The sequence below is a fragment of the Filicampus tigris genome, chromosome 4 (genome assembly GCF_054856515.1).
Source record: "Filicampus tigris isolate MCC_2025a chromosome 4, RoL_Ftig_1.0, whole genome shotgun sequence".
Taxonomy (NCBI): Eukaryota; Metazoa; Chordata; class Actinopteri; order Syngnathiformes; family Syngnathidae; genus Filicampus; species Filicampus tigris.
The window spans coordinates 4,723,547-4,737,290 of record NC_141220.1 but is presented as its reverse complement, the minus strand read 5'-3'; the positions used below and the strand labels follow the sequence as shown (position 1 = coordinate 4,737,290).

At 42.4% G+C, this 13,744-nt stretch overlaps 1 protein-coding gene across 2 annotated transcripts in view; it reads right to left on the bottom strand.

Moving 5' to 3' along the window:
• Positions 1 to 4,197: 4,197 nt before the first annotated feature.
• Positions 4,198 to 13,744, bottom strand: part of zfpm1 (zinc finger protein, FOG family member 1) — a 111,328-nt gene continuing 101,781 nt past the window's right edge. For both annotated transcript variants that reach the window (XM_086029245.1, XM_086029246.1), the window contains exons 5-9: positions 12,577 to 12,679; positions 12,210 to 12,455; positions 11,545 to 11,778; positions 11,211 to 11,453; positions 4,198 to 9,434 (exon numbers count right to left, since the gene is read on the bottom strand). In XM_086029245.1, the coding sequence (XP_085885371.1) occupies positions 6,847 to 9,434; positions 11,211 to 11,453; positions 11,545 to 11,778; positions 12,210 to 12,455; positions 12,577 to 12,679 (3,414 nt within the window). In that variant the 3' untranslated portion in view covers positions 4,198 to 6,846. The remainder of the gene's footprint in view (positions 9,435 to 11,210; positions 11,454 to 11,544; positions 11,779 to 12,209; positions 12,456 to 12,576; positions 12,680 to 13,744) is intronic.

The window sequence follows — 13,744 nt, the reverse complement described above, 5'->3', positions numbered from 1 at the left end:
ATGAATTTACAGTGTTTTTGCCACTTTATTAACAGATAGACTGCCCTGTGCTTGCAATTTATTTTAATTATTAATTATTGTTTTGATCAGATCATATTCAATAATACATGCATGATATGAGCTTGAGTCAGTTTGGGCACGTGACGTTCGCAAGCTGAGCCGGTAATGGTCGTTACCTGAGCCCTGAGCAACTGTGATGTAATTTTCAGTCGACAGAAAGTGGCAAAATGGCTGCCTCCTGAGGTGGTTGAAAACGAGTGGATTTTACTGCTTAACTCATATTACACAATTGCACTATTAATCAGAATGCCATGTTTAGACTAGTGGGGTTGCCTTCCCTTTAATGAAGACATGGGGCGACAGGCATGCAGACAGCTAGTGCAGCAGACACTGAAAGACAAGAGAAAATTTAAAGACGAGCGTTGTAAGACTAGTTTTATTTCATTGAAAATCTTAATTATATTGACATTAAAACCAAGAGAAAAACAAAAAGCATGACCACAAACACGTTTTGTTTTAGAATTACAGCATCCGGACCAAAACTCTGTTCTGTGTAGGAAGGGTTAATTTGGGAGGGTAGGAAGGTTAGTTTGTGTAAAAGTTCCTTACTTTTACTCAAATATATATATTAATGCCAGAATTTATACTTCAAAACTTGAGGTTTACAAAAATGAGGTCATCATTTTGTTCAATAATGAATATTACAAACTAACATACACTATACTTTCTCTGTGATGATGACTGGCTTCCTGGTACATTTGAGGCTGTAGAAATGTCTTGCACGGTTCTTCTGACAAATAATTTAAACAATGAGATGCTGACGAAGCTCTCTCCGGAACATGTCTTGTATTGTAAAATATGACAAGAAAAATGTCAAAAAAAGCCTACTAGAACACCTGAAATGTATTTGGAGTTCATCATGTGCACTTTAAATGGCGTCAGTTGTGTGCTGGCTCCCATTTAACATGAGTGTGCCTGTGATTGGTTGATTCTGAACACAGCCACTTCCCCATTTAGAAGAGGGTGGGTGCATTTTTGAAACCACGTTACATCAGTTATTTTTCCTTCCTTTCTCTTTTTTGGGGGTTCAGTTCAGGTAAACATATAATGGAACAAAAGTTGGAATATGATCTACCCATTTTTGTACATCAAAACAACTGTCATTCCAACACAGGTGTGTAGACTTTATTTCCACTGTAGCTTCCATTCACCTCATTTGTTAATAAATAATTCATGTCATTACTATTATACTATAAACAAGTTAAGCATATGCTCCTGTTTTTTTCTTAATGACAGTATATGTCCCATGTACCATGCATTTTGGGGTTTGAGCACCCGCCCTTGAAAATGTCTGTGCATGTACCTGGTTGAAACAAGTGTGCAAAGGGTAATGCGCTTGTGAGAAATCTCTTCACATCAGTTGGGCATTTGCTTAATTTTACTTCTTACTTTCTGGTAAGTAAGAAGAAAACAGTAATATTCATAATAACAGTGGTTTTATAAAGACCTTTTCAAGATTTGGTAAAATGCAAACATCTATTCACAACTAACGCCATTTCTATTAATGGCATTATGCTAAAGATTACAGTTACAGCAGCAAATAGTGTGAATTGCTTTTGTTTGCTCAATATGCTGCTCCGTGTCACTCTAAAAACAGTTGGGCCAAAAATAACTATTTTGGGGTTAAATTTGACCCAACTGTTGTGTTAAAAGAGGACCGACCCAGACTTGGGTCAATTTGAACCAAAAAATTGGGTTATTCAGTTTCGACTCAACTTTAAGGGTTAAATGAACACAACAAATTGTGTCAAAACAGTAAATAATTGGGTTATTCCACTATTTCATTTATTTATTCATTTTATTTATAATACTAAGGATACTACCCCTTCCCCAAAATGTATTAATAACAACAAGTAAAAGTTTTTTTAAAAAAAAGTTTAAAAAATAAATAAAATTATCTTCATGAACATCACTCCTGACATTGGCATAATTTCAGCAACAATAACAGTAGGAGATGATGTATATTCGGTCAAAGCTGGGCACTCAGATGCACATTTCTATGGGTGACACGTTTGAAAAAAAGGGCTCAATTAAGCAAGGGGAAACGAAGGGGATTTTAGTCCGGCCCACTAATCTGTCCTCATGCGTGTGACGTGGCCACAAGGCAGCCAAAATGGATCTCAGCCTACTCAGTGATATGCTTATGCTAACATGGCAGCTGTTTGTTGTGCGGTCCTCAGTCATGGTTTCATAAAGTAGAATGCATATGTGTCCAGGATTTTGCTCAGCACATTCACGGTGGAAGTGAGAACAAATCTAAATTAAAAAGTAGTGTTTAGAATTGTGGCAAATTCATATATTTTGTGTCATGGTGCTTTTTAGATATGAATTGAATGAATAAGACACCAAGGTCAGTCTGCAAAGCGGTGTCAGTGTCAATCACTCTGATTGGCTGTCAGCCAGAAAATGCAAATCAGTGCATGAGATAAATTGTATCCCATTTTACAAATTAATCTATTTCAGTTCTTTAAACCAAGCATTGCTTCCTTGCGGTCATCACCAGACAACTGTCTCACACTTTCCACATGGGCTGTGCACAATGCTGCGCGCGTCAACATGAACAGTATGTCAGTGGCTGTCATGGCCGGCAGTCATACTTAATTAAAGTGTACATCTGGCACCTGTGTATGGTCCTGTAAGTTTGATTTTTGACCCAACATAAAACATTACCGGCATATAACCCAATATATAGTTCATTTGAACCAACAATTGGGTTAATTTATAAGAAAGAACCCAGAATTTTGACCCAATACAAACAATCCAAAAATTGGGTTAATGAAATAACCCAACTGTTTTTAGAGTGATAAGGTCACCTTTGTCGATATTGCTCTTGTTTTCATCTTAATGTGACATTGCTGATACTCGGGCTTTTTGCCTCACTATTTTTTTCTTTAAAAATACATATAGATAATGTAATGTATAGACACAATATATAATTGCTACACTTTACCTAAATGGATGGTTGGTTTTACAGTTTTTATAGATATTAATTTTTAAAGGTGAAGAATGCTAAGGTGGCCAATCCATCTTTGGCTTTTTCTGTATACGGCCATTGGAAGAAAAGGTACGGAAACCTATGCAGTACTGTAACTTCCATTTTAACATTCTAAATCATTTGTTCTCTTTTTGTTTACTTGTTTTTTTTTTAGGATAGTAGCTTCAGGTCACAGATTTATACATGTCTACCATTCACTCCTTGCACAAAATGTTCAAAGTTTACTGTCCTCAACCTAAAAGAATGATTTCTTTTATTAGACACAACCAAACTAAACCTTCAACTTACTAGAACTTGTAATAGTATCTACTAGGAGGCTCAAATATGGGGAATAATGCTTCCATCCCTCTTGCTTGTCCTAATTAGGGTCGTGGGTAACTGGAGCCAATTAATTGCGGGGCGCAAACATATATGGATCATTTCAAGTCTCCATTGACATACTAAGCATGTTTTGTGTGGAGGGAAACCACAGTACGCAGAGAAAACCACCACTAGCGCAGAGAGAGCAAACGGACTGCAGAGATGCTAGCCAATATTCCACCATGTTGCCAGGAATCGTGCATATTTAACAAGTATTGATTGGTTGATTCATGGCATATTGCATTTCAGTTTGTTTTACTGTATATCTTTTCAGAACAACATTTCCAAGACAAGCAGTAAATTTCAGCCTTGCCAGAGACACTTTTTACCGTGACGTCTCAGTTATGGCAATTGTTGACTATTTAATTACATGCAGTTACACCGTATCTGAACAAATTGCTGCATCTCTGCCCCAGGAGTATAGTAGAGATTAAAGGTTAAAAAGCACCTCTAATGAGCAATGACATCAAGTCACTTGTAAATGTGCGCAATATTTATGAAAGCTAAATCTGTTTTTGTCAGTGTGTTGCTTTGCATTGATTTAAAAGCAAACATCTACAGCCAATACTCTTAACAGAGACTATCATCCACATGTGATTTTTAAAAGGAAGGCTGATGAGTCACTCAAGGTCTCTTGACAAGCTGCCATCAAGATGACAATTTCTTTTAAAAGGAAGCTATGTACCAGTGACTAAGTATACATACGTTTAATTCTCCCACTCAGGCTCATAATGAAAAGTGCATATAGGAGCTGACGTCACAACAAAGTACATTCCATAATGTGTCTCAAAACTTTTTTTTTTATTTCCCATGCATAGTTTGGACAAGCTTGTAGTGGAAATGAAATATATGAAAATTAAAAAATAGAAGTTTTGACATTCATTGTGGTTTTCTACATCTGAGGAAAAATAAAGTGGGAGGGTCCTTCATAATACAACAAGAATTCATCTTTTCTTTTTTGATAGGGAAAAGTGCTGTATAAAATAAATACAGTTACAGGAAAAATCCCTAAAATAACAAATTTTAAACAACACAGTGCAATAAAATGGGAAGAAGACCAATAAAATAAAACAAAATTCCAGCACTCCACAAGCGGACAAGATTCTGACCCCATCTGAGCTCTCTCTCTGTAACTGTAAACTATTTTAGTGTAGATAATGTATCAAGGTCAAAAGATGTCAAAAATCTATTCGAAGTTTGCTTGGGTTTTGTAAAAACATTTAAACTCTTTGAAATCAAATGTGTCGGATGAAATGCAGAAAAGCAGAAAAATTACGACGGGGCTCCTCCAGTTTTAGTCTCAGACCAACATCGCATATGACCTACAGACAAGAACATTGAGTAATGCTTTCCGCCAATGCAGGTGTGAGTTCATAAGATTAAGGTAAAGCTCAGCACCTGGGAAATACCTGAAAGTGGCAAAATCATCTTACTCACACCACAACGAACCAGGTGAATCTTTGTTTTTTTTTTTTTGAGGCTGTTTCAAAGATTGTGTCCATTTAAGTGAGTGGCAACCAGCTGAGCTCGATGAACCTCCCGGAACATTTTGCAGCTTTGGATTTATTCAGTGCCAAAATGAGAGTGAGCCGCACAGACACATTTGATGATGAAATCGGAATGTCTGATTAGTGCATCACTTCGAGAGGAGAAAAAAACGTAGGGACTTTGTGTTGTTATTGTTTGTGTGTTTTTGTTATTTTATTATTATTGTTTTAAATTATAGGGCAACTGGCTTTCAGACACCTCTGACACCTCCAATACAAAAGCTTGAAAAGTTTCGAGTCATGTTGGTCAAAACGGCTCGCGAGATGGATCAAAAACAACACAACTGACGTTTTCAATTAGAATTAGATCTTGGATCTGATGAAATGTAATGAGGGAATAGTAGCATGTGACTACGCTGCGTGTGTAAGACAAATGACAAATAAAATTAAAGTGTCACATGGACTCTCACCCAACAAGTTATTATATACCGGTAATGATGTGCTTCCTGAGTGCATGAGGTGCTGTAATCGTTGCTTTGCCCAAGAGAAACAATCACTACATAATGAAAAACATTTTAGAATGGATATTGAATGGCCTGGGTTGATGTCTATCACTTCATATTACACTTAGAAGACAAAAAAAAAAAAAAAAACGAGTGTGAGCTCTTAGAGGTCAAAAGATGCAGGTAAATAAAGGCAGAATGAAGTTATAAGATGTTGTATAGCTTAAGGTGTGGAAGGTGACTTCATTGCTATCACAGTATATAAGCAGCCGTGTCCCAAATATACTTTATGAAGCGACGAGTGACGATTGGATCAAGTTGTGCTGCTAATCCACAAGTAGATTAATCAAATTACATTTTTATGTCACCATCAGATAGACTACAGAAACAGAAGAAAAAATGCTTATATGATAAGAAAATTCAGTGTAGCCCCATTGAGAAGACATTAGATATCTACACAAAAACACTTCAACACACCGAGAGCCACACAGTTCCTTCTAACGGCATCAAAATAAAGCAAATAACAAATAAAAATACTCTTAGACAATATGTAGGTAGTTTTCTGTTGACATGAAATCAGTGAGGACTAGAAGATAAATATTTCACATTTGTCCCTCCCTTGCATTTGAAGAGAAAATTAAAAAAAAAATGCTTGTATGAAAGAAAAAAAATGGTAATTTTGAAATATCTTTCACTAATTAGTAACATTTCATACCACGTTTTTTTCCTCTTTTTTTCTCAACAAAAAATGCCTCCGCTTCTTCTAGTAAGCATAAAAGAGCCAGTGTTGAAACCAAATGCATTATAGAATTGTTTTTTTTGTTTGTTTTTGTTTTTTTTTTTTAGACGTCATAGACATATGCACAGATAATACAAACATTACATGATCAAGTCTTTTCCATACAGGAGATTATTCCTCTGTTTAGGTCTGGACCAACATGAAAAGACCGGAGATTAGCAAAAATCAGCGTCATCGTTACTCTACGATCATCAGTCAACTGTCAGAATGTAATTACTGCTCGTATCAACAACTCAGTTCGACAAAGACAGAGGAATGAGGTTGCTCTTTTTAACGTCCCACAATGCAAACTATCGAGAAGCAGTTGATGTTGAACTTGGGACAAGAAAGTGACCTAAGGGGACGAAACACACTTCAGTGTGCGGGTAGACGCAACGGACGGGATTCCCTCTCAGCTCAACGTTTTGCCGAGCCAAGGGAGAGGAATAATCAGTGAGTAACATCACTGGCAAATTCCGCTCGGGGCAAATGGACAGCAAGCCCTGCCGATGAGTAACAGCCATTCACTGCGACTTTGCAACTTTGGCGCCTGCCTGCGAGGACTGACGGCAGAAAAGGGTGCGTGGGAGCTTCTTGGAGCTGAGTGAGGAATCGCATCTACTCAGTCAGATTGACGGAGGGAAGGAGAGAGACTTGCCCAGATCACTTGATATGTTCAGCACTGTGGGAGGAACAGTAGTATTTTTTATGAGCTATGAATGTAGAGAGGCTGCTGAACTTGATATTGCACAGCCTACAGTAGCGGGAGTTACCGTTCTGGACCGGGGAGATGACTGGTGTTTTGGGACTGGGGATGGGGGCGGGCAGGGGCGCGGGGAGGGGATGGGAGGCAACCGTCGGTGAAGTCTTGTCCGGAGGGAGGGATACCCCCACTGTTTCGCTTCGGTGGTCAGGCACAGGTGACAAAGTCAGAGGGGGAGCCCTTGAGGGGGAAACAGGTTGAGGTGAACTGGCTGATGGCGATCCACCCTCACATGACGGGCTGCCGTTTATCAGAGGGGAGGGGGGAGCGGCGGTGTCGCTCCTTGCCTGCCCATTAATACTATCTCTGGGAATGCGAGGGAGCAATTTGGACGGGCCGCTTGGGCTACCGGAGGTGGTGGCTGTGACTCCATCTCTCGGACTAAGGCTTGGGCTGCGACTAACCGTGCTGCCTGGCTGGGGCTGAGCCTCGTGGGGTGACTGAATGGACACAACCAGGCCATGCGCAGTCTTGAAGTGCTCCATTAGGTCGCACGCGATGGGCTTGTTCGGACAATATGGGCAGACCGTCGGGCAAGAAGCCGCGCTCACGCCTTTGGCGCCTGCCCCCGGGGTGGCCGCATGCGTGCTTGTTGCATCAGGGCGAGATGTGGCATCGGCGGCAGTTAAGGCTGAGGTGCGAGGACTGCTCGATGAGCCTTGTGCCTGCGTCATCCAATCCGCGGGAAGAGCTTTGGCCTCCATGGGATGAAGAAGATCCTGGCGCTCCTGGTGAGACTTGCTTTTTGGAGAGGCAGAGGCTGACCTTTTGAGCCTGTGGAGCTGTAAGGTATGCTGCTGGAGGGTGGTGGCGGGGCAATAGTAGGTTTTATGAGCCAAGTAATTCTCAATGCTATTGAAGCTGATACTGCAGGCGGTGCACTTGTGGTAATCAGTGAGCGGCAAGGCGGGAAGAATACTGCTGGTAGCGTGATGAGGAACTTCTTTGAGGCGGGGCCTCTTGCTCAGATCAATCGGACCATCGCCTTCAGGGCTGGAGCTGCCTGCGCCACTCGGAGAACCCTCCCGCTTCACCGCCAAGCCGAGTACAGAAGGAGACGGAGCAGAAGCGGCAGCGGCGGCCGTGGCAGCGGCGGCCGCTAAGGCTTCCGTTCGCGCCATGTGAATTTCATACATCTTCTTCCTTTTGCGTGTACGAATGGGCTGAGGATGAAAGGCTGCTGCGGTGGTTGCCTTTGCCATGTGCATGGCCCGCTGGTTGGACGGGTCATGGCGCGATGCGCAGTAGAAGCGCTTGTGAACGGTGTAGTTTTCGTGACGGCTGAAGCGAATGTTGCAGGCCTCACAAAAGGTTCTGTTGGGATCCTCGTCCAGGTCTTCAGCGGAGCCGCTGGCGGGGCTCTGGCTACCTTCGCTCGCTCGCCCTCCTCGACTGCCGACACCCTCGCCTTCCGAAGAGGATGATATTCCTTCCCGGCCTGTTGGCGTTTCGGTCTTCACCAACACTCTCTTGGTTTCTGCCGCTCCACCATCTGCAGCAGGCTCGGATTCTGAGGGAGAGGCAGAGGCCGCTCTGCTCGTCGCTCCGTCGCAAGGAGACGCTGACGAATCTTGGGCCTTGCCGGACGGCACAGTGGCCGGGGAAGTATCTCTTGCCGATGCCGCTCCCGAAGCTGAGCTTGCGCCTTCCCCATGGTGCCTACTGGAGCAGTAAAGCCTCTTGTGTGCATAGAAATTGTTGATATTGTTGAATGTAATATCACACTCAAAGCAGGTGGCTCCTTTTAGAGGGGGGGTCGCTGTGGCTGTCGGTACAGTCGGTGCGGAGGGGAAGAAGGTGCTCGCGTTATTGGGAGGAATTGTCTGGCCCTGCTTCAGACGGCTGTGAACCATCTCGGACATTTTAGCCAGGATCTCGGAGGCCTGAGGTAAAATGGCTGTTTCGGGGTTAAACATGTACTGAGGCAAAAACATTGATCCGCCAGGGAAAACGGAGCCAGCGCCACCTATATGACTTGGGCTACAACCAGGGGTGGGACTCGTGGGTTCTGCTTTCACTGCTGTGGTGGCAGGACTCTTTGGAGAATTTGATGTCTGACAAATGGAGGTGGTAGTTTGCCTCTCCTTTGTCTTCTCCTCTGCTTTCTGCTCAGCCTCCTCGCCATCCTCCTGAAAGTCCATCTGGTGTTCTTCCGGCTCAGATTCTGAATGAGGCTCTTCTTTGATTCTCAGAGCGGCGGTTTGGGCATCGGGAGGACTGCGGCCGCGCGGAGTCGCAGAGCCCCCGTTAGCGCCCGGGCTGGAGGAATCTGATTTTGGGATACAGCCTAGGGGCTCCGCCTCGGGGGTGGACGGCTGAAGCTGGTCGACAGATGATGGGGTACTTTGACGAGGGGTGGGACTCCTTTCGGCGGGGACTCTCACTTCTAGGTGGGTTCGTACATGCTGCTGCAACTGGGAAGGGGAATCGGAGTTGTGGCCGCAGACTTGACACTTCAGCACCACACCAGAATCTCCCGGGCTGAGAACTGATAAAGAAGAAATATGTTTAGGCACTTGGTCCTATCCGTAGAGAACACATTTTTTATTTTAAGTATTGTATTGATTTAATTTCATTTGGTGTCTACTTTACAGATGTAAAACAAAAAACAAAAAGGAGTACATATAAACTAATTTCAAAGTCCAATTCACAGTGTCCAAGCTGCCTGCAACGAATAGCGAAAGCTAGCATGTGAAGTAAACACACGAGCCTTGACTATTAATCACCCCCTTTATGAATTCTTACGTATCAAGAAGGGGTGGACATAATTTTCCTTCGCTGATGATGCAGAAAGTTCTTACATTTTCCTCTGATTGTTCTGAATTCCTGCATTGACGGCATTGCTGTACTGAGCAGATTATGGAAGAATGCCATCGAGAATGTCTGCATGGATGCACTTCCAACATTTAATGGGATGTTGCTCTTGCCAAGACTGCACACTAGTGGAGAGTGCCTCTGCTGGTTATAAACAAATAGTCCTCGCTTTATTTTATACCAGCTGCCTTGGATATTCAAAATGAAGCAGATAACTGAGAACCTTGAGACTTTGCTCTACATAGGAAAAAAACACTTCCCTATTAGTCTTCCTCAAAGACCCCCTTGCTCTGCCCCTGAAAAGTTTAGCTATGCTACTCATTAGCCTCTTGACCAAGGAGCTGTAGGAGAGTTGCAACTTCTTGCTGCAGGACTTTTAATGGGTCTCTCATTAACCCCTGCCTCCCCAAATCCACGCCCCGCCACCCCTCCCAGCTTTTCCACTCCAGTGTGGCCAAAATTATTCATACCCTGGCCGAATTTGAGGCAAATAGCTTCTTTAAGATATATGTATGGAAACAACAAAGTTTAGTATAATATAGTAATATACTGTACTTTTAGGTTGAGCAACAAGTGGATTGTTTTTTTTTTCTGAAGCGTCATAGTTATAAATAATGCATGGTAAAATTTGAAAAAAAGAAAAAAGTCAATCAATTTTTTAAATCGGCATCAAAAATCTGTTTAGGGACACATATAGCCAAAACTTATTAAAATTTGCCGTTGACTGTCTTTATTATGTTATCAATGATTAACGATATTCATTTATGTGAAAATTCAATTCATGTCAATGATTTCTCACAGTAATTTGGAAACATAGAAATATCATATGCAACACTTTAGAGATATACACCTCTTCAAACGTTTACATTTTCAAATGATCACTTGTCCCATCACTGCTGAGCTCTTTTCATTAGAATAGGCCCAAAACTTCATTTGGTCCTTCGGTCCTATACCTGAGGCCCCGGGCCCCAACTTGACCCCTGATCTAGGTCATTCTATTTAAATATATCCATGATAACTATAGAGCATTGAATATGCCCGTATTAATGTTTTTGGATATGGAACGTTTTGTGAAAAAATGGCAAATGTCTTCAACATAATATTTTTTGAGTCTTTTGCCAATTTCTCGCGTCATTTCCAGCTAAAAGATACCCATTCACTAAATAAAAGACAATGTTTTTTCACTGAAGTTCCCAAGTTTCCTTCAGGCAAATTTGGGGCTAAACTGGGTAGTCATTGCAAACTGCTAGTACTAAACCAACTCTGCAATGTAATGACACAATGTAAATGTTTGCTATGCTTTTCACCTAACAACAGAAAATAAAACAACGATTGATGAGGGTTCATTCAAATGACCGCACTAGTCATAATGGACATCAATAAATCCTTCGACATTGCATCTTACACGTCCTTGAGGTAAGTGCACTTTTCCAATGATGGTGCGACTCACCAGTGGACAAGGGCAACTTGGGAAGGCCTGGTCCTGGAGAGTAGACCTCACTGCGAGATCCAGGCTGGCAAACCATGTGGCTCGTAACCAAATGGCTGTAGAGGATGTCCCTGGTGGTCGAGACAAAGCCACAGCCATGGCACACCCCGTTCAATGTGTCAGTGTGGACCTTCAAATGGCGCTCACAGTTTGCTTTCGTGGTGAAGGCAGACAGACAGATGAGACAGACAAATGGACGCTCACCTGTGGGAACAACAGCAAAGTGAAATGAGTCAAGGAACCAAAAGTGCTGCTGAGTTAGAGGTTTCGAGTATACAATGCTTCTTCTGCTCACCGCTATGTGTACGCATGTGAATCTCCAGTGAACTAGCGCTCGGGCAGCTCTTGTTACACTGAGGAAAGGGGCAGATGCGTTCATTGGGATAGGACTCCTTAGGTTTGTCTTGTGGCGGGGATGAGGCCGCAGCCGGCTGTTTCTGTCGACTGGCACAGTAGTACATGAGGTGGGCTTGCAGGTTCCTTTCACTTCGGTACCAAATCCCACAGTCTTTGCATGGGAAAATGTCCTCTGAGCACACATAGCACGACATATATTCCATTGAGTTGATTCAAAATACATAAACAGAACTTCAGACACTTTATACCCTTTGGATTGAATTATGTGCAGCAGTTTACTGGATGTGAAATCCTCTAAATTCATTTTTACAAGGTTAGGTTTAGCTGCAAATACAGTATGCATCAGCCAACTCATCACTTCATTTATGCTGAAATTTAACAGTCACTTAGCAATTGCCTGAGCTGATACTTGCTACTGAAGACCCGCATTGCCATCATGTGGCTAAAGTGAATATGACAACAGGTACTTCAAAAAAAACCCTTGCTAAACACTCCCAGTGCAGAATGTGTAAGATTAGAAAGTAATCGCAATTCTGAAAAAAAGTGGAGCTGTACTGATTGCATTACCAGTAATTATGTGAATGGCATTAAAACAACACATACTATTGACAACAGCAGTAGCCAATATCGCAGCCATGCCGGCTTGCTGTGGGAGGAGCTGGATGTCTGTGTGGAGGGCTGCAGGATACAGTGGCTCCTCTGTTACCACAGATGTTTTTGGGGTGACAATGTTGAGAAGAGGTGAACCCCTGGCAACAGGGGAGGATGATTTTGGAGGAAGCAGTGGGCTGGCCAGGAGTCTTTCTGCTACAAAAATGTCTCTGGTCACCTTACAGAATAAGTCTTTCCCTAAAAACACACAGGACCAGGACATAAGATTAGATGACTGTCACACCTCAATATTTTGCGACATAGTGAGTCAAATTCTTGTATGAATGGGGTAAAGCAATATATCTGTTGTCAATCTCACCTTGGCTGTAGATAGTACAGTTGGCCTCTGATGGGTTAGTGGTCAAAGCAAGACAGGTTATCCAACAATCTGGATCGTTACACACCAAGGTCCAGCTGGGATTCTACACAAAAACAGATGCACAACATAATGTATAACCTGAATACACATGCAATACACATACAACCTGAATCTCCCTCATTTCAATGCCAGGTTTGCATATACAGTATAACTAGTAATCAATCATGCCTAACCAACGACTAAATAAACAGCTAAAGGATGCGTGTAAGGCAGGACATTTTCCCAAAAGTATTAATCAATTACCGTAATATAAGAACTACAAGCCGCTACGTTTTTCCCACGCTTTTAACCCCACGGCTTTTAATATGACGCAATGTATTTATGAATTTTTACTGACAAGCTTCAAGCTGTCAATAGATTTACCCATAGTCTCGTCACAGTGGACCAGTAAAACTGTCCTAAGTCCACCCTCATACTTAATATTAATCAGCTAGTTGTGGTTGGAGTGTGTACGCAGGCTGCCTGAAATCCTGAAGTCTGTGCGTAGCAGTATGCGGTGTGTGTCTTGTGACATCGCTGTGTAGGAGTGATATCGCCGATAGTGGAGTAAAAAATAAGCATCTTTCTTTGAGCTTAATGAGCAAAGGGAACGAGTGCCATAAATACAGTCATCGCTGCGGTGCGACCCCCGTCTCTGTGTTGTTTGTTTGGCAACCGACTCCCACCATCTCTGGCAACTGATAAAAGGTACTAACGGCTACCCACGGAAGACATCATTTCTGGCCATGGAGCGACATCCCTTGCATCTCTCAAACACGTAACAAGCGGCTTTCCAAAGGCTGCACTGCTGCCTGATGAAGCTCGTCAGCAAATTGGCCTTGTGTGACAACAAGAGTGACTGAGTAGGTTTCTGTCACACCATTGTGTAACTTGTGTGTTCTGCATTGTTTGGGGGGGGATAGCATCTACCAGTGTCTAGGGAAAGTAGGATTTTTTTTTTTTTTAATGCTTCTGCGTCACCTCTTTCTTTGGAAATATCCCATGTTAGAATGTGGGGACCCACGGCTATTAATACGAATCAGCCAATGTATGCACAAATGACTTTTTACATCTAAATTTAGCAGTTGAGGTTTTTAATCAGGTGTGTTTTGTAGTCCGGAAATTACGA